Below are 24956 nucleotides of genomic sequence, written 5' to 3'. Positions count from 1 at the left end.
GTTGTGGGAGGGGGGTCCAGTCCCCTTCTCCATGCTTCAGGTCCCCAGGCTGGCCCTGAGGCACTGGTGCAGTTTGTCTGGAAGTGGGAGTGGGGTCTGGTCCCCAGATCCAAGCCTCCAGTTCCCAGGCAGGCCCCAAGGTGCTGGTGGTGTGCCTGGGCCGTACCTAAGTTTTTGTCCTTTGCTTCTAACACAGGGGAACTTCCTGTGGGAACCAGTACTTGAGCTGTGCGGTTGTTTAAATTGCTACTTTGCTGCTGTTTCCCTAGGGAAGGCTTTTTGTGCAGCTCAGGGTTTAATGGTTGACCTTATAGGTACTTCTGGCTCTCCAGAGACCCAGTGGATCTGTGTTCTGTAGAATCTCTGATCTGGGCCTGAGTTTTTTCATCAAACTGCACCCCACGTAATTCTGCTTTCCTGAGGAGTCTCCTCTGAGTGGTCCTGTGCTGATTGGGGGGCAGATCAGCTGTCCTTGCTGTGTCCCAGTATTCTCCTGGTGGGCACATCGCCCCCACCGCCCGTGCTGCAAACACTTCCCATGGGACTGGCCCTGCTCCCGTCCCTTGCAATGACTCACCGGCCTCTGAGTGGGTCCCTTTTTACAGTTGTTCTGGCTCCTCGCTCCTGCGTGGGTCCACGTGAACCCTATTAGTGGTCTTGCTGTCCTGGGGGCCGCCAAGGCCCTCTTCTCCCCTGCCTCCTCCAAGTAACTCCATCTGAAGGGCAGAGCTGAGACTTCTGCCGGCTCCTGCTCCATGCGCTCAACAGCTCCAGCATTAAAGCAGCCATGGCCTCAAACGCTCAGAGTAGCTTTTTCTTTCTCTCATCATAGTTTCTCCCACCTTCATGAACTCTGTAGGTCTCTCCTCCTCTTCCCCTGAGCTCCAGAGGCCCGGGCTTGGCTGATGTTACATTTTTATAGTTGTAAATTTGGTTGATTTGTGGGAGAGAGTGACGCTGCGGACCATCTATTCCACCATCTTGATTGGATCCCACCCCAACATTTTAAAATTAATTATTAGATATTAACAGTGAACGTGAATTTTATAATATTAATTGGAATGAGATCATATTAGAATGCATGTTCTTTAATCATGCATAATTTCAGGGTTGCCAGAAATGATATTAAAGTAGGAATTTGGCTGTTTAGTCTTCTTAAAAACCTAAGCGGAAGCCAAATAGCAGATTTTGGCTGAATATGGAGTTGAAGCCAAAAGTTAATACATCCCTTTTGTGATAAATTAATTAGGTTATATAATTAAAACTTTCTAAGTCCTATACTTATGTAGGTATTATTTGCTTAAGAACATATGCTGTATAATTAGACTGCATGCATTTGTATTTTCGTATCTATATGGGTTCTGCATCTGTGGATTCAACCAACCTCAGATCAAAAATATTTAAAAATATATTGCATCTATACTGAACATGTTTGTTATTTCCTGAACATTACAATATAACAAGTATTTACATAGCAGTATGCCATTTTATGTCAGGGATTTGAGCATCAGCAGATTTTAATACCTGAGGGAGGTCCTGGAAGTACTCCCTGCAGAAACCAAGGGATGGCTGTATTTTATTGTAGTTCAATATATCCTTTTGGATTTTAAGTCAATATATTCAGTTTGTAGTGAAGTAAAGTTCTTCTAGGGGCTTCTTGGAAATTTAGGGCTTAAATTATAGCTAATTTTATACATTCATGAGATATCAAGTGCCTGTATTGTTCTAAGATTTTGCAGGTATGCAGGAAAGTACAAAATAGTCCCTATTCTCACCAAGCTTACATTCATAGAGGGAACCTGGCGATTAAATAAGTAATTAATTATAAATGTGATGAGTACTAAGATATGCAGGTTCCTGTGAGAAGATATGAGAGGACATGGGAAATCTGGAATGGTTTGAGATAATGATCAGAAGGATGGAGGAAATAGGGTTAGGTTAAAGGGGTTTTGCAGGGGGGGGAGTGTGATGTCCATAAACACTGCCTGCTGTGTGAGAAGAGTTTGGAAGGGATAAGAATGGAGTTAGGGAGACCAGTTAGGAGGCTCTTACAGTGAATTAGATGAGAGATGTTGGTATGAAAAAGATTTAAAAGTTATTCAACAGATAGAATTGGCAGTACTTGGTAATTTATTGATAAGAGATTAGGTGAGAGAAATGGAGAATTCAAAGATGACTCAGATTTCTAAGATTTTATTAAATGCTGATGCCATTTACTAAGCTAGATATTAAAGGAAGAGCATATGTGAGGAAGAGTTATATATAATTTGTTTACCAAGTTTTCTTTCAGATTTTGTTAAACATCTCTTATTCCAAGAAAACTAGAGTGTAAGCAAAACAATCATTCCTTCCACCATAATTTCCTTTGAGTTTCTTCAAGAACAGAGTTAAATAAATGAACATTTTGTCTTCCATTTATGTTCATACAAAAGTTATCCACAAAGTGGGTTTCTTATAGACAAAAAGCTCCCAATATATCCAAACTTACTAAGGGATGCTGCCAGTTTATACTCATGTAAAATGCTTTTATGACTGTGGTAAAAATGCAGTGTTTATTAAAAGTGACAATATCTTTTAAGGATAACAAGATTAGAGAAGTATCTCATGTGATAGATTTTGAGCTACAATTCCCAGTTTCACACCCTGACCAATTTTGTTGATTGATAGATTGATTTATAACTTTTTATTTTCAGAAGTCTTTTCAGGTAAATACTATAGTATAAGAAAACAAAAAGATGCAGTGAAATTGTGAATTGTTACATTAAAAATCAAGAAAAATAATAAAGGGGCAGTGGTTATTAATCGAAAATCTAGACTAAGGAATATTATTATAGTTATGTAAATAATTAACTTGTAGCCCTGAGACAATTTGGGCAAAAAGAGAATCATTCTGGGTAACAAACTCAGTTATTTTTTTAAGTGTGGTGTGTGTGTATGTGTGTATTTGTGTGTGTAACATTTTATTAAGCAGTCTAAATCTTTCCTGAATCTTGAAGAATTTTTTTGTATGAGAGTTTTATAGCAGAAAATAAAATGAAGCTTCCTCATCTACTTTTAATGTAAAGTTATCTCTCATTTATATTTGAAAATGAAAGTGAATTTCAAATTCATATGAATGTATTTTTAACATAGTATATAAAAAGTTGGTAGTAAATCGCTGATGCTTTACTAATGTCAACAGTGTGTTTTAATACTCCAGAATTTAGGATCAGTAACCTAGAATTAGTTTTATGTTAAATAGTCTTCAGTTACTTCAGTCTGAAACAGATGCTCATTCCTAATAAATGAAAAAATTTAGAATGAAATTTAGAAAAAATTTAGACATGTTTTAAAAAGTAAACAATATGTTTACATATTCTTTTTACAAAAGGAATTAAAATAATTCAGACAGGGTAAGGAAAAATTATAAGGTATTCCTTTTTCCCTACTCTAGAATACATCTTTTAACAGTTGGGTATTTATCCTAACTGAGTTTTTAAGTGTCCAGATTTATGTATGTACATATGGAAATACATAGCTTTATATCCTATTTTTTAAAAAAAGATAAATGGCTTACTCTATATGTGTTCTGAAGGTTTGTAAATGAAAGGAATGTAATATATATATTTTTTAATTTTAAAAATTTATTTATTAGCATTATTTTTTTTACATTCTAAGATGTTGTGGAGCATTTGGGGGGGAGAGAGGAGGAAGGAAAGAAATAGGGTAGAAGAAAGAGGAAGGAGGGGGGACATGGTCAAGGCCTGTGGCATGCCCCTCATTACTGCAGGGGAGACGAGGGGGCTTCCAGCAGCTGCTTGGTCATTGCTGGGCTGGTTGTGGGTGTAGGAGGGGTGTGGCCAAGGCCCTTGACCCCCACTGCCCTGGCTGGGGAACCCAGAGCTGGAATGCCATATTTTGAGCAAGAAGGTTTCATCACTATAAAGAAAGAATGGGATGATTCAACATTAGAAAACTCTTAATAATGTTATTAGCTACATTACCAAAGAGGAAATGTTAAATAATTGCCTCAATATATGGCAAAAGACATTTGATAAAATTTAATACCTTCTTTTCCCCACATTGGGACAGAAATGTACTTGGTTTATTTTCTGTCCTGTTCTGAAAGTAACTTTCATATATATATGAGGGTACTTCAAAAGTACATGGAAAAATGAAATTAAAAGATAATATATAAGAGTGTGTATGTATATATACTTAATTTATTAGGGACATTTTTGATATACCATTCAGTTTTTCCTCCAAAGGGACACAGTGTAGAATTATATTTTGTTTCATCATTTCCTCATGTTAAAACACTTAAGTTATATACATCTTAAATTATTTCCCTAAGATATTTCTTAGGATAGAATTAAAATTCCTGGGTCAATGGATATGTAAAATTTTTTTATCTGTATTGTGAATTTACCTTTCTGAAAGGTACTGTAGTTGTGATCTATGAGAGTCAATTTACATATGTGACGAGCCATTTACATATGTTTACAGAAAAATAGTTGGAGAAAATTACTTGAATTATGGTATATAAAGCAACCTAACCTTTTATATTTTGTAGATGTTTTTAAAAATCTTTTTTTTTTTACTTCCAGAAAATCAGACAAACAAAGCAATAGATGCTTCTGTTAATAAGAAAGCAGCTGATAGCACATCACAGGTAAGATTTTTCCTTTTACTTCAAGGAAAGATTGTAATTTCAGTCCACAGGAAAATGGATTTCCATCAGTATTCTTTGGTGCAATGAATATTATTCTAGGCCTGTTTTTTCCAACTGTCCAAAAATTTTCTCGCAGCTTCTCTGTAATATTTGACAAGAATTGGATTTTTTTTCCTTAGCAGTTCTCTTAGAAATAATATTAGTTTATTGTATGAACTGGTTGGATTATACAATTGACAGCCTAGTCATCTGCCTTCACATACTATAAAGATTCAGTCTGTATGAAAACATATGTGATTTCTTCCAGGCCCATCTTTTTGAGAGGGTTCAACTGGCTCACCTTCACGTCGTACCCCTCTCTCCCCATTTTAGTTTCCTCAAAGGGGATCAGAAATATCTTTTGGGCAAGAAAGTGTTTTTCTGATAGCTTATTAGCATTTCAACAGTTGGTACTTTTTCATGTTAAACTCAGTAATGGAGTAACTACTTTTTTGTATTAACAGTGTTCATCCTAGTTCTTCTATATTGCTTTAGGTATAATAGATTTATAGCAAAGTCTTTAAGTTGCTGATAGTTTTATTTTCTTCCCTTCCTCTTAATCATTTCAAGAAACTTATATATTTTTCCTATAAAAAACAAAAGTCTTGACGAAGTCAGGCACGAATAAATGACAAATTTTAAAACTTGGGTATAACTATCTTTAATTATGACTATTTTCATTTAAAATGATGGATTTTTGACCCAAGCTAGATATACACCATGGTTTATAGATTAAATAAAAGCTATTAAATATATTTTATTTCTTACTAACTTTAGCAATCTGTGTGTGATATTAAAGATCAAAGTTGTGATTGTTTCTGAGGATGTCTTGTGAATTTTAACTGTGTTTTATTGGCAGTCCAGCTGTACTTTATAAAGTAAACCTAAAACTAAACAAAGATCTTATAAACACCTTTATGGCCCTCAGTGAGGTGTTCTGTTTTGTTTTGTTTTGGTTTTTGGACAAGCCGACATTTTCAGGACAGGAAAATGTTCATTATAATGGCTATATTTCTTCATTTTATAAGTGGTGGTTCTTCTAGAGCTATATACTGTGTAATATAATACCGCTGGTCATATATATCTATTTAAATTTACATTAAATTAAAATTAAGTTAAATTTAAATTAAATCAGAAATTCAGTTCCTTAAGCACAATAACCCCATTTCAAGGCTCAATAGTCACATATGACTATTGACTGCTATATTGGACAACACGGAAGTAGAGTTTTATCATTGCACAAAGTTCTATTTGACTGCAGTGTCTAGGTTTCTTGCTGAAAGGTAGTGCATGTAATAACATAAACATTTAAGTGAAATTAAAATAAATATAAAAGCTTGCTATACTTTTAAAATTCAGGAAAAATAAAATAGTACAAAACCTACTTACATTCACTGCTTATTGAATTCTAGAAAATTCAAAACATCACATTTTATTCCAAACTTCACAGTGTTCGGAATCTAAAATATTTTAATTTACCTTTTATAGCAGACATATGTAAAGAAACAACTTGTATCAGTCAGTCTGAAAGACTCATGAAAAAGGAATTGACTTCATCAGACAGCAAAGAGACAGTACAAGAAAATATTAAGTTCTTGATAGATATTTTATTTGGCTTAGAGGAAGAGGAATTTAATACCAGAGAATGGAAAACACATACAAGTAGTTTGGCTGAGCAGCTAACCTCCTAAAGCAGTGCCTTGTCAAAAATAGCAAAGTTTTCAGCTTTGAATGAGTGCCAGTTATGGATATGAATAGTAAATATAACAAGAGGGTTTTATTATATAATCAGAAACCATTGTGGAAATATATATGTGCTTTTAAAGTCAAGCTTGCCAGCTTGAATTTTTCGGTACAAATATAATTTTTGTTATTATGATGAATATCTTCACTAATGTAACACTATTGGTTTTTGAAGATATATTAAATTCTTATTAGCTTTTTACCCTATATGCCACTTACTAGCAGATAGAAGCTAGTGTGAAACAGCCTGTGATTTTATGAACCGTCACTTTCTCAGTATACTTAGCTAACCTTTTTTTATGCACTTCTTAATACCTTAAGACTATCATAGATTAGAAAGAATATGGGTGGCTAGTATGGAAGTGATTGTTGTTCAGTGATAGCTAATTAGCAAATAGTTAAATATGTAAAATATTCTCTTTTGTAGTCCTAGAAATGCCCCCGAAATAAGTTTTTATTGTTGTATTTCATATAATGAGTTATTATTATATATTTTATTCATATATATCATTTTATAGAATAAATTATTTATTTTATTATAATAATTAATTCAAACTATCAGTATATGTTGTAAGACAGTGTAGAATTCTTTATGTTATTATCTGTAGTTATATTGCTGTTTCGAGGGACTCAACATTAGATCACCCTCAAGTTTGCTGATTTGCTAGGAGTACTCATAACCAGTAGCAGCTTATACTTATGGTTATGGCTTATCATAGCAAAAAGGTGTAGAGCAAAACCAACAGGAAAAAGATATACATTTAGTAGAACTCAGAGAGGTCCGGCACAGGTTTGCAAGTCTTCCTCTATCTGGGATCTCACAGGATTTGCTTTTTCTCTGGCTTATTAACTACAGGGATATGTACCCAGAGTCTCTGTCCAGAGAAGCTTGATTAAGTCTCAGGGTCTGAGGTTTTTTTGAGAGCTGGTGACAGCCACATTTTCCTATGTAACTAGTCATGGCATTGGAAACTCAGGACCCCAGCAGTGAAACACAGGTGTATGTCATCAGTTTTAATATTCGTGCAAAGCAATCCTGACAAGTCAGCATGGCACAGGTCACTATTCAAGGTGTGATTAGAAAATTATTAATCACTTACATGACCTTCTGTTGACCCCATTCCTGATAGCTGACCAAACTTCACTTATGGTTCTAAGATCCCTTGGAGAGATGTGCAAGATGTGCAGCCAGGTCTTTTGTGTTAACTCTTTCTTCACAGTTGCCAAAGTGCCCTACTCTAGTCTTTCAAATATGTTCTTGTGTTTATTACAAAAGAACTACAAAGCCAGTACCTTTGCTCTCTTGAAATTTTCTTAGTGCTTAATGAGACTGGTCATTTTGGGGAATGATTAGCTAACTTTTTAATAGAATAAATTTCTAGTATTAAAAACTAGTTGATACAACTGGTTTTTTTTTTTGATGATTTCAAACTAAAGGCTTTAGTAATATGTGTAAACACAGATATAAACATGTGATTAGATAGATTTTCTCAGATATGTTTTGTCAGGAAAAAAAATGTAAAGATACATGTATATGTGTCTGTTTTTGTCAGTCTCCACCTAGTGGCATAGAAATAATAAGCACTATAGTCAGACAACCTGGCTCCTGTCACTTAATAGTGGGTGACCTTTGGCAAGTTAATTAATTCCTTAGATTTTTCACCTATAAAATGGAGCTAATGCTGGTACCTCATAGGATTACTGTGAAGATTAAATGTGTTAAATGTGAATGTAAAGTATTTATACCACAGTATGTGATAGGAATACTGCTGGCTATCATGAATATTTTACAAATGCTGTTAATAATTATGTAATAATTACCAAGGTTTTTTCTCAAAAGAAAACCTAGCCAGGCAGCTACTTGTAATATGTGATGGTAGATGAATTGTGTCAGGTTATGATCAATAAAAATCATAATTCAGTGCCTTAGATCATTGATGTTAGATCTTTCTTATTGTATATAAGCATTTAATTACATAAATTTTCCTCTAAGCATGGCTTTAGCTACTTTCTACATATTTTTGCATTTTTATATCATTCAGTTTTTTGTCTTTTTTTTAATGGAATCTTGGGTGTTTTAGTTAGTTTGTTGTTTAATTCCATACTATTTGGGGATTTTTGTAATATCCTTTATTATTGGTTTCTCATTAATGCTATTGGGTTTACAAAATATCCTCTGTATTACTTCATTACTTTTAATGACCTGTGTTATAAAACCCCACATATGGTATATCTTAGTGAATTTATCATTATACTTGAAAAGAGTATTATTCTGCTGTTGGATGTAGTGTTCTATAAATGTCAGTTAAATTAGTGTGGTTGATAGTGTCCTTTGGATTTTTTTGCATATTTTACTGGTTGGTTTTTGGTCTAGTGATTTTATTTATTAATGAAAATAGTATGTTCGCCTCCAACATGATTGTGAATTTGTATCTCACTTTAATTTTGTTAATTTTGGTTTATATGTTTTGATGCTGTACTACAAGGCATATGTTTTTTCATAAATCTTGTTATACCTTCCTGATATATTGATGCTTTTATCATTATAAAGTTTTCTTCTTTGTCTCTTGTCTGATATTAACATAGTCACAGCAGCATTTTTATGCTGTTTGCATGTTGTCTCTTTTTTCAGCCTTTTACTGTCAGTTTGTGTCTTTGTATTTAAAGTAAATCTCTGGGAGAAAAAAATATAGTTATTTCTTGTATTTTCCTGTGTGACAATCTCTACATTTTGATAGGAGTTTTAGTTAATTTACATTAATGTAATTAAGTGGTTGTACTTAGGTCTGTTGGTTTGCTTTTGTAAAATTTGTTTTATCTGTTTTTTTCTTATGTTTGTTTCTGTGTGCCTTCTTTTTTGCTTTATTTTGTGTCATTTTAAAAAAAGTTTTTCTATCTTAATTCCTCTACTGGCTTTCTAGCTATAAGTGTTTTCTTTTCTTGGGGGCGGGGGTTACTTTGAGATTTACAATATATGTCTGAATCTTAAAGTTATATCAGTATACTTAAAATTAATATTGAATTACCTAGATAAATTATAGGAACCTTGCAATTTTATGTTTACATTTACCCCTTTAATACTCTTGCTTTCCTTGTATATTATATTCTTGTTTTCATGTATATTGTGGTCTTTTTTCCACATATATTACATTCTGTATTGCACCAACATGTTATAAATATATAAATACATTGTTTTAAGTTTTTGCCTTACACAATATTAAAGAAATTTATAACAGAAAAAGAGGTATAGTCTTTAATATTTATTCTTATATTTACCTTTTCTGGTCTTCTTATAAAACCTGAGTTGGTATTTCCTTTCAACCCAAAGGATTTCATTAAGCTTTTCTTAAAGTGTAGATGTTCTAGTGATGAGTTTTCTTGGTTTTTGTATATCTATTTTTTTTTTTTTTTTTTTTTTTTAAAAGATGACCGGTAAGGGGATCTTAACCCTTGACTTGGTGTTGTCAGCACCACGCTCAGCCAGTGAGCGAACCGGCCATCCGTATATGGGATCCGAACCCGGGGCCTTGGTGTTATTAGCACCGCACTCTCCCGAGTGAGCCACGGGCCGGCCCGGTTTTTGTATATCTAAAACTGTACTTTTGTGTTTTTTGGCTTGTCTTCTCAAGGAGAACTTTATTAGATATAAAATTAGTTTAAAGATTTTCCCCAAATTATCAGCACTTCAAATATATTATTCCAGTGTCTTTTGGCTTCCCTAGTAACATGTAGTTTTCTTTCTGGTTGCTTTCAATATTTTCTCTTCATTGTTGATTTTCAGTAGTTCAATTATGATGTGTATAGGGGTGGATTTCTTAGTGTTTGTCCTGCTTAAGATTAATTGAACCTCTTGTATTTTTAAATTATGTTTTTCACCAAATTTGGGAAGTTTCTGGTCATTACTTCTTCAATTTTTTTTAACCCTTTTCTCTCATTTAGGGTTTTGCTTAACTGTTTCTTATTATCACACAGGTCTCAGGTTCTTTTCTTATTTCCTTCTGTTTTTCTATTTGTTCTTTGGACTGGGAAATTTCTATTAATGTAGTATCAGTTTCACTGAGTTTTTTTTGCTCCCTTGTCTTAGTCCTTTTTCTGTTGCCATAACTGAATACCGCAGATGGGTAATTTATAAAGAATAGAGGTTTATTTAGTTCATGGCTCCAAAGGCTGAGAAGTCCAAGATTGAAGGGCCAGCATCTGGTGAAAGCCTTCTTGCTGCATGGTGGAAGGCATCACATGCATGGCAAGAGGGCAGGAGTGTGTATGTCTTTCTCTTATAAAGCCAACTGTCCCATCACAGGGCCTCACCTAATGACCTTATCTAATCCTAATTACCTCCCAAAAGTCCCATCTCCAATCAACATATGAATTTGGGGGTTAAGTTTCCAGCACATGAAATTTAGGGGAAACATTCAAACTATAGCACCCCTGCAATCTGTTTTTGAGACTACCTACCAAATTTTTATTTTAGTAGTCATTCTTTTCAGTCCTATTATTTCTAATTTTGTCTTTCAATTTCTATTTCTCTTTGAGATTTCCTCTTTGTACATTCATTAATATCATATTTACCTTAAGTTCTTTAGACTTATTTTTAGTAGCTACTCTGAAGTCTTTATCTGCCAAATGCAACATCTGGTTCTGTTTGGAGTCAGTTTCTATTGACTTATTTTTTGTCTTAATTTGGATTCCACTTTATTAGTCTTTGCATGTTTGTCTGGTAATATCTGATTAATTTCAAAACTTAGTAAATATTGAAAACTGGACCTTATAGATAGTATGTTGTAGTGAGTAGAATTTCTTACATTCTTTGAGGATTGTTGGGAAATTTAGTTTTGGATTTGTGGTGTTTTTGTAAGTAAGTAATTTTCAATGAAATCATTATCATAGAAAGATTAATAAAGATATGATTTAGAATTATAGCTTTTCTTATGGGAGCTTCTGGGTTGAGAGGAGCATGGCCTTCTTCTCTCCCCACTGTGGTATGTGCTTGTCCACTGATATTAATGTACTCCATAAAGGGGGAGTCATCTGGCAAAAATATCACTTTATCAGCTGTGTTTAAGGCTCCCATTTGAGTAGATATTGGGCACTTTGCAACTTGTGCAAAAACAGCAGACCAGCCCTATGATGTCGGTGAATTAACAGGCCATCAGACCAGTGCTGAGTCTTAGGGTACTGGCAAAGTTGTGGTTTGAATTCCCACAGTTGGAGGTGGTGGGACTCACCATTCTGGCCAGAGTGCTTTTGGAAATATGTGTTGTGAAGGCCATGTGTTTGCACCAAACAAAACCTGGTGCCACTGGCACCATAGAATAAATACAACCCAAAGGCAATATGCCATCTGCTCTGCCCTGGCTGCTTCAGCCTTCCCAGCACTGGTAATGCCTAAAGGTCATCATACTGAGGAATTTCCTAAACTTCCTTTGTTGGTCAAAGATAAAGTTGAAGACTACAAGAAAACCAGGGAGGCTGTTTGTTTCTTAAGAAATGTAAGGCCTGGAATGAAATGATATCAAAAAGGTCTTTACCTTTCAGTGAATGAGAGCTGGCAAGGACAAATTGAGAAACCATCATTGTATCCATGGCAGGGGACCCTGTTTCATTTATAATGAGGACAAAAGGCCTTAAGAAACATCCCTGTAGTTACTCTGCTTCATGTAAGCAAGCTGAACATTTTGAAACTTGCTCCTGCTGGGCATGTGGGTGGTTTCTGCATTTTGACTGAAAGTGCTTTCCGAAAGTTAGATGAGTCGTATGGTAGTTGGCATAAAGCTGCTTTCCTCAAAAGTAACTATAACTTTCCCATGCACAAAATAACGAATACAGACCTTAGCAGAATCTTGAAAGGCCAGAGATCCAAAGAGCTCTCCAAGCACCATGCAAGATTCATCACAGAGTCCTGAAGAGGAATCCACTGAAAAACCCAAGAATCATGCTGAAGCTAAACCCACATGCAAAGACAATGTGGTGGAATACCATTCTTCACCAGGGTAGGAATTACAGACTCCTGGTAGATAAGGCAGCAGCAGCACTAGAGGCCAAATTAGGTGAGAAGGGAGTTGCAGGCAAGAAGCCTGTAGTAGAGAAGAAAGAAGGCTGTTGGTGTTAAGAAGCAGAAGCCTTTGTGAAAAAAGCCTGTAGCTATCAAGAAACCAGCAGCTGAAAAGAAGTCGGCAGAAAAGAAACCTTTCACAGAAGAAAGAAGCCTGCTATGTAAACTATTAAATTTATTTCATAAAAGTCAATCATTTTGGACAGCTTATTCTGAATAAAGGCCTGATCAAAGAGGCCATGAGAGGGTAAAAAATAAGATTTAGAATTACATTATTATCTTCATACATGACCTGAATTCTCTGAAGACAAGGAAGTATTTTCTTTAGTTTTGCAAAATTTGAGTTTTGCAGATGAAAACCTTAATCATTTGGAGTTGATCTCAATATAATATATCAAAGTAAGTTACGATTATCGTTTATTAAGCAGTTACCATATGTCATATGGTGTTAAGCACTTTGTGCAGATAGCCCCTGACTTAAGATAGTTCATTCAACTTACAATATTTTGACTTTAGGATGGGTTTTCAGGGTACTTAAATGCACTTTCTACTTAAGATAGTTTCGACTTAAGGATGGGTTTATTAGGACATAACCCCATCATAAGTTGAGGAACAACTGCATACATTTTTGGATTAATCTTCACAAATAGCCTCAATATCCAAATTTTGGAAATTGAGAAAATTGCCTTTTACCATAAATTCATATATCTAATAAGTTGGAATCATAAGCTATACTCAATCTTTTTGACTTCCGAGTTCTGGCTCTTTAGGTCTATGTTGTTCTGCCTTTTTTGTTGGTATCGTGGTTTTTAAAGGGGGTTTTTGTTTGTTTTTAGTCCTAATTATATTTCTAATGATTTTAGACAGTGGGTTGATTTTGGTCAAATTGTTATGTCCATAACATACCATATCATACCATACTATACTGTGTCGTTTTTAGGGAAAAAAATATTCTTTTACGTAACCTAATTCTACCTTTAAATATTGCCTTTGATGTTTTGATGGATTAATATTGATAATTCAGAGTAGGATTAGTCAGCAATTTAAGTGTCAGAAAATGAAAGATGTTTGTGTTTAATCCCATCGCTTACAACGTCTGATCACTTTGATAGCTTTATGCAGTGGACATCTTAATTTTTTTTAAAAAAAATTATAGAATGTCTTTTGACAATATTTAAAAATTATATGTTTAGCATGGCAGAAGTTTAACTCATGAGTTTCCTGGGGCATTTTTCTGACAAACTCTGTCTCTTCAGGTAAAGCCCTTCAGGGGTCCAGATTGAACCCGGTTGCTCATTATCTTCATTTCCCCTCACTGTTAACTTCATTTTTCCTTTATGTATGCCAGAATTTCCTTTGCAAAATGAAGGAGTTTTGTTTTTCAGAGTGGAAAAGCCACTGGCGGTGATTCAGGTGGTGTCATTGATCTCACAGTGGATGATGAAGAGAGTGCAGCTTCTCAAGGTACTTTCGTAGTAGTTACACTCAGGAATCCGTTCACACTATTTTTTCCCTTAATGCAGTACAGTATTCTAAGAAGACAGGTCTCTACAGCATTATGCTTAGTTTATTGGTATCTCTTTTAGAAAGAGATTTTTAGGTTAGAATTAAAAAATAGAAATCAAATCTTGAGTGAATATGAACAAGGTATAGAGGAAAACAGCAATTAGGAGAATATTTAATTTATGGAACTCCTCTGTTTTGTATCTCTTATTTCACCTGATCCTTGTTATAATGCAGTAATATTCATTTTAGGGTTGAGGGAACTTATAAGCCCTAGAGAGGACAAGTCAGAGTTGGAAAACAAATCCAGGTCTTCTGACTCTACATTAACTGTTCTTTTTCTTTGTGTGTGTGTGTGTTTCATTGTAGATACTTATAAGTGTGTATACATTTTAATTTTGGTCATTTGAATTAATTTCATTTATTTATGGTTATATAAATAAAAATGAAAGTAATTTTAAAAAGCATACACATCCAAAGTTCTCAATATTATTTTGAGTTAAAATATTTGGAAACTATACTGACAGATTTTAAACTATATTCCCAATTAATTCTCTTCTGCAGTGTTAATAGATGTTTCATGAATAAAAATTTCTGTGGTTAAATATGCTTGGGAAATGCTGAATTAAAGTTAAATGCTTGTTTTTTCTTTAATGCAGGCTTCTCTGAGCCTTTACTATATTAATTTATAATGTAAATCTCCAGGAGTGACTCAGGATACAAGATATTTCTCAAACTTATTTGACTGCACATAGTAACTTTGTTTACAGACATATAACTAAGTAAAACTCTGTGATGGTAATTAATGCATGTGGAAAATCTAGTAAGATCAGGTTCTTAAGTTAATTATTACTTTAAAGACATTACATTTTTAAAAACCTAAAGATTTAAAAAGTCACATTTTAGGGAATAAGTTTAGTTGGTTTTAGGAAAACAAATAGCTGTACAATTAATTATATGACAGTCAAATCAATTTTGTATAAAACTGAAGTAAAATTGGGAGATTTATGCCATCCTTCATCAGGTTTAAACTCATACCAGTATAATTATTATAATTATACTTTTAAAGAAGTTTCAAATATCTGTATTGCTTTCACTATTGTTTATAGACAGGTTTGTATATAATGGATCACTAAAGGACAAAAATAAATTCAGGTTGTTTTTGAGAGGTCACAGGTAGGGCTGATTCTGAATTGAGAAGTTAAGTAAGCAAAGTTTGTTTTCAGTCCTCTTACTATTACCCTTTCTAGCATCCATGCCTCATGTGGTCTCTTTCCGTTGCCTCACCTTTGGGTGAATTCTCCCATTCTAAAGTACATTGTTCTCCAGCAGCACCAAAACCAGCAGCAGAAGTATCAGTTGCTAAAGCCTTAAGTTTTGTTTATATTTTAGTGAGGAATTCCATAGGGCAGAAATGAGTGGGCATCATTTTGGAAAGAAGGGGTTTTGGCTTACACTCTCATGTTACAACATATAGTATAGTTTCCTATTTTTAAGGGTTTTGTCTGAGATACAAGCATTCATTTCATATGCTATTGGAAATCTTTTTTTGAGACTAGACGTTGTATGTGTATTTTATTTTAAAGAATGGATAGTGATGATAAGCAACCCTCCATGTTTTCAAACAAAAGAATCTAAACAACATTAGAGTAATTGGAATTCAACATCACAATGAAAAACTCACCAATTTATAGGTATTTGTCTAGGAGATGTCTTGATATAGGCATGTAGATATATACATATACATTCATGCAAGAAATGAAATTATTGTAGTTGGCACGATATTGTATTGAATCCAAAAATAATATTCTTTTATTAAAAAAAACAAAACATAAAACTGAATTTCTATAAATGTGAATTGGAATCTGTGATCAAACCAACAGTCAATTATTATTTAAGCTCCTTAATCAGTTTTCAAATCAGCAGAAATACACATAATTAAAATAGAAAGAATTATTCTCTTAGAGGTAAATGTGACACCCACATGGCATGCAAAATTAAAATTCACCCATAAAGGAAAGACCTGTATTTTCTAAAGTTTTTTGAGGGGGATGCGGCTGGCAGGTACCTTGGTGTTAGAAGGCTGTGCTCTAACCAACTGAGCTATGCAGCCAGCCCCTCTAAATTTTTTTCTATCGTTAATCATAATGTCTCACCTTTAATTAACAGACCTCAAAAAGCTAAATCACACTCCTGTATCAACTGTGAGTTCTTCTCAGCCTGTATCTCGACCACTGCAACCCATACAACCAGCACCGCCTCTTCAGCCATCTGGGGTGCCAACAAGTGGACCATCTCAGACAACCATACACTTACTACCTACAGGTAAATTTGCTGAATCATTGAGCAGAAGCTTTAGTTTTGACTGCAGAGAACTATGACTATGGAATTGAGTGGAAAGATTAAACAGAAAATTAAGAATAGTTCTCATAGTTATTTTGAAGACAAGTATGTCTTTTTGAATGTAGTATAACTTAGTTTTGCTGTCTGTCTTAAGTAGCAGCATTAGTAGAGACTGGTTATAAAGAAGACTTGTATAGATCTTTGTCATCTGCCACAGCAGAACTAACCTATCTTATATTTAAAGCAGTAAAACATTTATTAAAATTTACCTTTCTCTTTCCTCCACTCTGGCATTCTTCCTAATGTATGTTCTAGAAAGCATTAATACCTGTAAACAGCATAAATGAATGTAGTTTCTCAGGAAGAGATGGATATCATTATTTGTTCTGAGTATAACCAAGAAGTTATAATTGACTGATGAAACAAGAATTTTTAAATGAGCCTTAACTTTAATTAGCCTTAGCTGACCTAACACTATCATGAGGAAGTATACACTAGTATTTTACTTGCTACCTTTCAAGAAGCTGTAAATCAGACATTTTCAAGACATAGCCTTTGTCTCCTAAAATGTTTTAGACTCCAGTCAAATAAAGAACAAACAGAACAAAACAAAACCAAAAAAAAAAAAAAGAAGCCAATCTAAAACAGTCCATTGCTTGGAGATTTATCTGCAAATTACTTATATATATATAAGCACTCTTCTCGTTAAGGAAAACATTGAGTTCCAGCGAAATTGATACCAGAGTGAATGGTAGGAATAAGGATGTGTTCTACAGTGATTAGCAAACTATTTGTTAATTAATCTTTGAATTATGAAATTATTATAGATGTGTGAGGGGGACGGAAAAAAAGAAAGAAATTATTATAGATGGAATGAAAGCCTGGTTACTGTGCAGATTTGTTGGATTTCAGAATTCTAGATGCTTCTCCAGAATTTCCTATCAGTTTAAACTACATTTTACTGTGTTGGCATTGTCAGGCAAAAGAATGTACTTATATGACTTTATTCTGGTGTAGAAGTTTTATGTTGGTTCTCATATTTAAATACCATTGTTCTATCTAAATAGGCAGTTACTACTAAGTTTAACCTTAGGAGTTGTGTTTCTTTACATTTATTCAAAGTTATAAGGACAGTTATCTAATTTAGGTATTTTAGAAGGAAATGTTATTATGCAAAGCCATGGGCAGCATAGATAATGGAATGGGGCATAAAGAGATGAAGAGATAAGTGTTCTTCCTTGTATACTATCTTCCCTTTTCTTTCATTCCTTTTTCTTTTTTCAGAAATGGGCAGTGACTGCTTTAATGGGTATGGAGTTTCTTTTAGGGTGATGAAAATGTTCTGGAATTAGATAGTGGTGATGGTTTCACAACTTTGTGAATATACTAAAAACTACTGCAATGTGCACTTTTGAAGGGTATATTTTATGGTATGTGAATTATATAACTCAATAAATTTTTTAAGCCAAAAAAAGGAGACTTAGGAGTCCTTAGTAAAGAAAACTTTTTATCTTTTTATATCCAGTATTTTCCTCCAAATTTATTTTATTGTAGAACCCCATTTGTCCCATATGAAAGTAGATTTATTATTGTTTTTTATTGTATAGTTACTACATGGTCATTTGTAAAATTTGATTCTAATTTAGAGTTATTAATAAGAAAGTATTAATTCTTAAAAACCATCATTATTGTAGTTTCACACTGTCAGTGAATGTTTATGACTCTTTTTTCTTTTTTTGAGAAATATCTGTTAACATTACTGAAGGTTTTAATACTCTCTAGAACATACATTAGGAGGAATGCCATAGTAGAGGAGAGAGAGAAGTGTATATTTTATTTTATTTTATTTTATTATTTTATTTTATTTTTATGTATGTATGTATGTATGTATGTATGTATGTATGTATGTATGTATGTGTTTGTTTATTTTTTGGTGTCTGGACAGCATGGGGATCCGAGTCCTTGAGTTTGGTGTTACAACACCACACTGTAACCACCTGAGCTAACTGGCTAGACCCTGAAGTGTATATTTCAATGGATGCTTTACTGTTTTAAATAAAAGGTGGATTAGTGTACCTGAACAAAAAGTGAATTTTAATAGCCAGCCAAAGGGAAAGGTTGGTTCACTTAAAAAAAAAAAAAAAGTGTATTACAATAGCCAGTTTCTTGAATTTTGGGAATACAAAGATATTTATTTATTTATTTATTTATTTTTTCCAAAAAAAAAAAAGAACTTTAGTACCACCCGAAATCCATTCCCACCTCCCAAATTGATACTGCATTTCTTTTTTTTGTTTTAATTTTATTTTGTCGATATACAATGTGGTTGATTACTGTGGCCCATTACCAAAACGTCCCTCCCTCCTCCCTCTCCCCCCTCCCACCCAACAGTGTCCTTTCTGTTTGCTTGTCGTGTCAACTTCAAGGAGCTGTAAGAAATTGTAATTGTTATGTCTCCCCCCCACCCCCCCAGGTTTTTTTTGTGTGTGTGTATGAATTTATTTATTTTTAGCTCCCACCAATAAGTGAGAACATGTGGTATTTCTCTTTATGTGCTTGTTTCACTTAATATAATTTTCTCTAGGTCCATCCATGTCACTGCAAATGGCACTATTTCATTCTTTTTTATAGCTGAGTAGTATTCCATTGGGTAGATATACCACATTTTCCGTGTCCACTCATCCAATGATGGACATTTGGGCTGGTTCCAACTCTGGGCTATTGTAAACAGTGCTGTGATGAACATTGGGGAACAGGTATACTTTCGACATGATGATTTCCATTCCTCTGGGTATATTCCCGGCAGTGGGATAGCTGGGTCATATGCTAGATCTATCTGCAATTGTTTGAGGAACCTCCATACCATCTTCCATAGTGGCTGCACCATTTTGCAGTCCCACCAACAATGTATGAGAGTTCCTTTTTCTCCGCAACCTCACCAGCATTTATCGTTCAGAGTCTTTTGGATTTTAGCCATCCTAACTGGGGTGAGATGGTATCTCAGTGTAGTTTTGATTTGCATTTCCCGGATGCTGAGTGCTGTTGAGCATTTTTTCATATGTCTGTTGGCCATTTATATATCTTCCTTAGAGAAATGCCTACTTAGCTCTTTTGCCCATTTTTTAATTGGGTTGCTTGTTTTTTTTCTTGTAAAGTTGTTTGAGTTCCTTGTATATTCTGGATATTAATCCTTTGTCAGATGTATATTTTGCAAATATTTTCTCCCACTCTGTTGGTTGTCTTTTAACTCTGTTAATTGTTTCTTTTGCTGTGCAGAAGCTCTTTAGTTTGATATAATCCCATTTGTTTATTTTTCCTTTGGTTGCCTGTGCTTTTGGGGTCATATTCATGAAGTCTGTGTCCAGTCCTACTTCCTGAAGTGTTTCTCCTATGTTTTCTTTAAGAAGTTTTATTTTTCCGGGTGTATATTTAATTCTTTAATCCATTTTGAGTTGACTTTAGTGTCTGGTGAAAGGTATGGGTCTAGTTTCATTCTCCTGCATATTGATATCCAGTTCTCCCAGCACTATTTGCTGAAGAAGCAGTCTCTTCCCCAGTGTATAGGCTTGGTACCTTTGTCAAAGATCAGATGGCTGTAGGTGTGTGGGTTGACTTCTGGATTCTCTGTTCTATTCCATTGATCCATATGTCTGTTTTTATGCCAGTACCATACTGTTTTGGTTATTACAGCTTTGTAGTATAAAGTCAGGTAGTGTTATGGCTCCAGCTTTATTTTTTTTTGCTCAGCGTTGCTTTGGCTATGCGGGGTCTTTTGTTATTCCATATAAATGTCTGGATAGTTCTTTCCATTTCTGAGAAAAATGTCATTGGAATTTTGATGGGGATTGCATTGAATTTGTATATCGCTTTGGGTAGTATGGACATTTTCACTATGTTGATTCTTCCAATCCAAGAGCATGGGATATCTTTCCATCTTCTTGTATCCTCTCTAATTTCTCTCAGCAGTGGTTTGTAGTTCTCGTTATAGAGATTTTTCACATCTTCAGTTAACTCAATTCCTAAGTATTTTATTTTTTTGGTGGCTATTGTAAATGGGCAAGCTTTCTTGATTTCTCTTTCTGCATGTTCACTATTGGAGAATAGAAATGCTACTGATTTTTGTGTGTTGATTTTGTATCCTGCTACTATGCTGAAATCATATATCAACTCCAAGAGTTTTTTTGTAGAGTCTTTAGGCTGTTTGATATATAGGATCATGTCATCTGCAAACAGGGACAGTTTGACTTCATCTTTTCCAATCTGGATGCCCTTTATTTCCTTCTCTTCTCTGATTGCTCTGGCTAGTACTTCCAACACTATGTTGAATAGGAGTGGTGAGAGTGGACATCCTTGTCTAGTTCCTGTTCTTAAAGGAAAAGCTTTCAGCTTTTCCCCATTCAGGATGATATTGGCAGTGAGTTTATCATATATAGCTTTAATTATGTTGAGATACTTTCCATCTATACCTAACTTGTAGACGGTGTTTGTCATGAGTGAACGTTGAATTTTATCAAATGCTTTTTCAGCATCTATAGAGATGATCATATGGTCCTTGTGTTTGATTTTATTAATATGGGGTATCACATTTATTGATTTGCGTATGTTGAACCACCCTTGCATCCCTAGGATGAATCCCACTTGATCGTGGTGAATAATTTTACATATGTGTTGCTGTATTCTGTTTGCTAGTATTTTAGTGAGGATTTTTGCATCTATATTCCTCAAGGCTATCGGCCTGTAGTTTTCTTTTTTGGTTATATCTTTACCTGGTTTTGGTATCAGGATGATGTTTGCTTCATAGAATGAGTTTGGGAGATTTGTGTCTGTTTCAATCTTTTGGAATAGTTTGTAGAGAATCGGTGTCAATTCCTGTTTGAATGTTTGGTAAAATTCTGCTGTGAATCCATCTGGTCCTGGGCTTTTCTTTGTTGGGAGCCTTCTGATAATAGCTTCAATCTCCTTTATTGTTATTGTTCTGTTCAGATTTTCTACGTCTTCATGGCTCAGTTTTGGGAGCTTGTGTGTGTCCAGAATTTATCCATTTCCTCCAGATTTTCAAATTTGTTGTCATATAGTTGTTTATAGTAGTCTCAAATGATTCCTTGTATTTCAGATGAGTCAGTTGTAATATCACCTTTTTCATTTCTAATTTTTGTTATTTGAATCTTCTCTCTTCTTTGTTTTGTTAGCCATGATAATGGTTTGTCAGTTTAGTTTATCTTTTCAAAGAACCAACTTTTTGATTCATTGATCTTTTGTACTGTTTTTTGGGTTTCAGTTTCATTAAGTTCTGCTCTGAGCTTAATGATTTCTTTCCGTCTGCTAACTTTAGGTTTGGATTGTTCTTGTTTTTCTAGTTTTTTAAGGTGAAGTGTTAGGTAGTTCACTTGTCATCTTTCCATTCTTCTGAGGTGAGCAATTAATGCAATAAATTTCCCCCTTAATACTGCTTTTGCAGTATCCCACAGGTTTTGTTATGATGTATCATTATTTTCATAAGTTTCAATAAATTTTTTGATTTCCTCCTTGATTTCTTCTTGGACCCATATGTCATTAAGTAGAATGCTGTTTAATTTCCATGTGTTTGTATAGTTTCCAGAATTTCGTTTGTTATTGATTTCTAATTTTAATCCATTGTGGTCTGAGAAAATACATGGGATAATTCCAATTTTTTTGAATTTGTTGAGACTTGATTTGTGACCTAATATGTGATCGGTCCTGGAGAATGATTCATGTGCTGATGAGAAAAATGAATATTCTGAGGTTGTTGGATGGAATGTACTGTAGATATCTGCCAAGTCCAATTGGTCTAGAGTATTGTTTAGATCTTGTGTTTCTCTGCTGATTCCTTGCCTAGATGTTCTATCCAATATTGACAGTGGGGCGTTTGGGTCCTCTGCTATTATGGTTTTAGTATCTATTTCCTTCTTTAGGTCTAATAGAGTTTGTTTTATAAATCTGGCTGCTCCAACATTGGGTGCGTATATATTTATGATTGTTATGTCTTCTTGATGGATCAATCCTTTTATCATTACGTAGTGTCCCTCATTGTCCCTTTTTATGGTTTTTAGTTTAAAGTCTATTTTATCAGATATAAGAATAGCTACTCCAGCTCGTTTTTCTTTTCTTTGTGCATAGTAAATCTTTTTTCATCCTTTCACTCTTAGTCTATGTGAGTCTTTATTTTATGGGTGAGGTGGGTCTCTTGAAGGCAGCATATAGTTGGGTCCTCCTTTTTAATCCAATCACCCAGTCTGTCTTTTGATTGGGGAATTTAAGCTTTTTATATTAAGAGTTGTTATTGAAAGGCGTTGATTTATTCCTAGCATTTTACTGATTATTGTTTGGTTGTCTTAAGTGTCTTTTGTTCCTTGCTTTCTGATTGCCTGTTTGTTTTCTGTATTTGTTGGTTCCTTGGGTTGTAGATAGCCTTTTTGTTTGTTTGTTTTCTCTTCATGAATGCCATTTTTATTATACTAGTGGGTTTTGATTTTTCTTGGGTTTTTATGGCAGTGGTAGTTATTTTTCAGGAACCAAACCCAGTACTCTCTTGAGGATTTCTTGTAAGGGTGGTCGTGTGGTGGTGAACTCTCAAAGTTTTTGTTTGTCTGAGAAATATACTATTTGCCCTTCATTTCGGAAGGATAGCCTTGCAGGGTAGAGTATTCTTGGCTGGCAATCTCTGTCTTTTAGTATTTTGAATATATCATCCCATTCCTTTCTGGCTTTTAGGGTTTGTGATGAAAAGTCTGATGCTATTCTGATTGGGGCTCCCTTATAGGTGATTTGATGCTTCTCTCTTGCAGCTTTTAAGATTCTCTCTTTGTCTTTGAGTTTTGCCAATTTGACTATAATATGTCTTGGAGAAGACCTTTTTGGGTTGAATACGTTTGGAGATCGTTGATCTTCCTGGATCTGAAGGGCTGTGATTTTTCCTATACCTGGGAAGTTTTCTGCCACTATTTTGTTGAATATGTTTTCAATGCAATCTCCTTTTTCCTCCCCTTCTGGAATACCCATGACTCGGATATTTGAGCGCTTAAGGTTGTCTGATATCTCTCTCAGATTTTCTGCAATGCCTTTGATTCTTTTTTCTTTTTTTTTTTTTGTCTGCTTGTGTTATTTCAAACAGCCCATCTTCAAGTTCCGAGGTTCTCTCTTCAAGTTCCTCAAGCCTGCTGGTTAAACTCTCTGTTGTGTTTTTTATTTCCCTGAATAATTTCTTCAGTTCAGCAAGTTCTGCTACATTTTTTTTTTCAGGGCATTGATTTCCTTGTACATATCGTCTTTCAGGTCCTGTATATTTTTCCTCATTTCTTCATGATGTCTAGCTGAGTTTTCTTGTATTTCATTCAGTTTCCTTAGAATCATCACTCGAAATTCCTTGTTAGTCATTTCAAGGGCTTCTTGTTCTATAGGATCTAGAGCTTCAGAGTTATTACCCTTTGGTGGTGTGCTTTCTTGATTTTTTGTATTTCTGGTATCTTTTCTTTGATGTTTATTCATTGTGGCAGGGGGTTTCACAGTCCACAGGTTTGATGCTGTTGTCTGACTAAGATGACTAAGATGTTGCTCGGGTTGCCAATTTGGTATGGCTACCTCAGTGACTGCTCAGTTGGCCACTAGTGCCTTGTGTGTGTGGTTGCCTCGGGTCTTGGGCCTCTCTGGGGAGCCACCTCTGTGGTCGGGTTGGACTTGGCTGGGCTGCTGGGTCATGGGGCGGTTCTGCAGGGTGTGTGGTCTCTGCTGAGCTTCCACCTCCCGTGCTGGATGTCTCCCTGTTCTGCGTGCACTGGGCTGGGCTGCTGGGATGCGCAGAGGCACCGCAGAGCATGTGGTCTCTGCAGAGCTTCCCCTTCCCCTGCTGGATGTCTCGCTGCTCCATGTGCGCTCTGCCGGGCTTGGGATGGAGCCGGGTGGCAGTGGTGAAGCCTACCTGCTGCTGGATCGTGCAGCGGCAGTAACCTCACAGGTTGTGTGGTCTCTACTGAGCTTCTGCCTCCCCTGCTGGACGTCTCTCTGCTCCGTTTGAACTGGGCCGGGCTGCTGGATCGCATGTGGCGGTGGTGTGGTCTCTGCGGAGCTTCTGCCTCCCCCGCTGGACGTCTCCCTGCTCTGCGCGCACTGGGCCAGGCTGTTGGATCGCAGGACAGTGGTGTGGTCCGTGTGGAGTTCCCGCCTCCCCTGCCAGATGTCACCCTGCTCCGTGTGCCCTAGGCCGGGTTGGGAATGGAGCTGGGTGCCTGCGGTGAAGCCTGCCAGCTGGATCACGCAGTGGCAGCCCCACAGGGTGTGTGGTTTCTGCGGAGCCTTGGACTCCCCTGCTGGACATCTCTCCACTCTGTGCACACTGGGCTGGGCTGGGAATGGAGCCAGGTGGCGACGTTGAAGCCTATCTGCTGGATTGTGTGACGGCGGCCCTACAGGGCATGTGGTCTACGCGGAGCTTCTGCTTCCTCTGGTGGACATCTCCCCATTCCGTATGCACTTGATGTTATGTTTTTATAGTTGTAAATCAATCAGTTGATTTGTGGGAGAGAGTGACACTAGGGACCATCTATTCTGCCATCTTGACCAGAAGTCTGATACTGCATTCCAATGTTCTATTCTCCTGTTTAGAGTCCT

The 24956-nt window shown here is 35.5% G+C and overlaps 1 protein-coding gene and 1 pseudogene across 5 annotated transcripts in view; both read left to right on the top strand.

Moving 5' to 3' along the window:
* ATF7IP (activating transcription factor 7 interacting protein) overlaps positions 1 to 24956 on the top strand; it is a 119749-nt gene that overhangs the window by 87156 nt on the left and 7637 nt on the right. For all 5 annotated transcript variants that reach the window (XM_063075026.1, XM_063075027.1, XM_063075023.1 and 2 more), the window contains exons 10-12: positions 4587 to 4651; positions 13871 to 13949; positions 16158 to 16313. In XM_063075026.1, coding sequence (XP_062931096.1) covers positions 4587 to 4651; positions 13871 to 13949; positions 16158 to 16313 — 300 coding nt within the window. The remainder of the gene's footprint in view (positions 1 to 4586; positions 4652 to 13870; positions 13950 to 16157; positions 16314 to 24956) is intronic.
* On the top strand, positions 11362 to 12705 carry LOC134360959 (large ribosomal subunit protein uL4-like; annotated as a pseudogene).

Source organism: Cynocephalus volans, chromosome 12 (assembly GCF_027409185.1).
Source record: "Cynocephalus volans isolate mCynVol1 chromosome 12, mCynVol1.pri, whole genome shotgun sequence".
Taxonomy (NCBI): domain Eukaryota; kingdom Metazoa; phylum Chordata; class Mammalia; order Dermoptera; family Cynocephalidae; genus Cynocephalus; species Cynocephalus volans.
Note: the sequence above shows the minus strand (reverse complement) of the source record. Positions and strands in the feature narration are given on the sequence as shown.